Below are 1908 nucleotides of genomic sequence, written 5' to 3' on the forward strand. Positions count from 1 at the left end.
CCCCCTTTATCGCAAGACCAACGAGCATGATGAAATCCGCGACAGCCAGAATATGAGCAACTTCGAAGCACAGAGGAGTGATACTACTGTTTTGGTCACTTCATCCTTTCAATAATCCGAGCATCTCGTCTGCTGTCAACAATTGAACAAGTACGTCTCAAGCTTGCAAAGCAGATGTTCACACCCAGTGGCCAGTTCCCGGCGGGCTGTGATCGACAAGGTTTTAAGACTCACAAGATATGTATGTAGAGTAGCGTCTCGGCGAGCGGCCGGTAGTGCCACAATTGGCCGTGTCCGCCGTGGCCAGGTTTTCTTCGCATCTCTCTAATAAATTGCTGCAGGGTTCTTGAGGTGAGTTTCTTCCTGCAAAAACTTGAAATTTTACGAGACATGTCTGACCCACGCGAAATATGTGTGAGGTTCCCCAAATTCTTCGTTGGCTTCCTTGCCCCAGCACCGATCCTCAATACCAACTATGCAGCTGTCCGCAAAGCCTCTGAGAATTCAATGCTCAGGTTTGGCTATTTTTCTTTTAAAATTAGAAGATTATCCTAACCTTCCGGCTAGATCTTGCGACTTGACCGCCCGACAGACTCGAGCAATCCTCGATTGCAACTTCTCCTACTTCGCGGCTGTGATGGTTCCCTTTGCGGACGCTGAGCTCCTACGCATAATTTGCGATTGGGGGAATTGGATCTTTCCTTTCGATGATTTGTTTGACAATGGCAACGTCCGCAACGATGTCGCCCGAGCTTCAGAGGTGATGGACACTCTGGAAGCGACCTTTCGTGAAGGTAGCAAGAGCGGACGAAGCCGACAAGATGACTGCAAGCACATCAAGCCTCTGCTCGACATTGCACGCATGCACGAAGGCATATTTTCAGCCATCAGATTGCATTCCTCTGCTGGTGAGTAGAAGCGCAAATCATAAAAATGCAGCCACACGAGACACCAGTCGCTGATTTACAGTAACAGGTATCTGTCGCCGCTATGTTTCGTCCATGGCCGAGTACCGTGAAGGCTCGATGGCCCAGGTGCGACAGGTACAGACGGCGCACGAAGCAAGCTTTGAGCGCCTTCTCAGGCAAAGACGGCAATCCGTCTGCGTCGCACCCCTTTTCGCACTGGTCGAACTTGGGCATCGCATCCGCCTTCCAGATGAAGCTTTTGATGACCACAGAGTCCAGAGCATTCAGAGGCTCGGCATCGAGATCACTCTACTTCACAACGATGTGCTTTCGTACCACAAAGAGGAAAAGGAAGGAGTGCCGCATAATGTGATCACGGCCTGCAGGAAGCAAGGCCTGAGTGCGCAAACAGCTTTGGATTTTGTCGGCTCGGAGGTTTCGCACCGCATCGCGGACTTTGAGCGTACCGCGCGCGAGCTCGACGAATCGAGGGACGAATGGTCGGACGAGCTTGTGCGCTACATTCAGGGCATCAGAGACGTGATCAGAGCAAACCTGCATTGGAGCTTTCACTCGAACAGGTTTCTCTCTCCTGAACAAAAGTTCACGCTGTTGAAAGAAGGCACTTTGCAGCTTGCAAGCGGAATTTCTGGTGCTCCAACAGCATCGCGACCTGCTCCGGCTATGACATAACGGGCTTGCGCCGCAGACACCTGCTTCTGATCATACCACATGATCCTGTCCAAGCCTATTGAGAATCGGCAAGTCATTTGAAAGGAGCGTATTTTCCTGCCACTCAAGGGTCGGTGAGAGGTCTGAAGCCTAAAGTGCATCCTGCCGCAGCGAACAGTCGGGTGCGGGGAAAAGCTTGTACAAGTCAGCACACATTGTAGGGCCACACAAAAAGACGCTTTTCAAGTAAATACTGTGCCTAGTTGGCAGATCTAACCAATGGCCGCCACTGTGCGCCCGTCGTCGCAGCTCGACGACAGCGCGTCGA

The 1908-nt window shown here is 51.7% G+C and overlaps 1 protein-coding gene across 1 annotated transcript; it reads left to right on the top strand.

Annotated features, from left to right (window-relative positions):
* Nucleotides 1–390: 390 nt before the first annotated feature.
* On the top strand, nt 391–1601 carry WHR41_09491 (uncharacterized protein; the record flags this gene model as incomplete). Its single annotated transcript, XM_069378094.1, has 3 exons — nt 391–515; nt 568–908; nt 976–1601. 3 exons carry the CDS (start codon nt 391–393, stop codon nt 1599–1601), a joined length of 1092 nt encoding a protein of 363 aa, XP_069224872.1.
* Nucleotides 1602–1908: the final 307 nt, after the last annotated feature.

This window comes from Cladosporium halotolerans, assembly GCF_011745625.1.
Source record: "Cladosporium halotolerans strain TM138-S3 chromosome Unknown Sca181, whole genome shotgun sequence".
In the NCBI taxonomy this organism is placed as follows: domain Eukaryota; kingdom Fungi; phylum Ascomycota; class Dothideomycetes; order Cladosporiales; family Cladosporiaceae; genus Cladosporium; species Cladosporium halotolerans.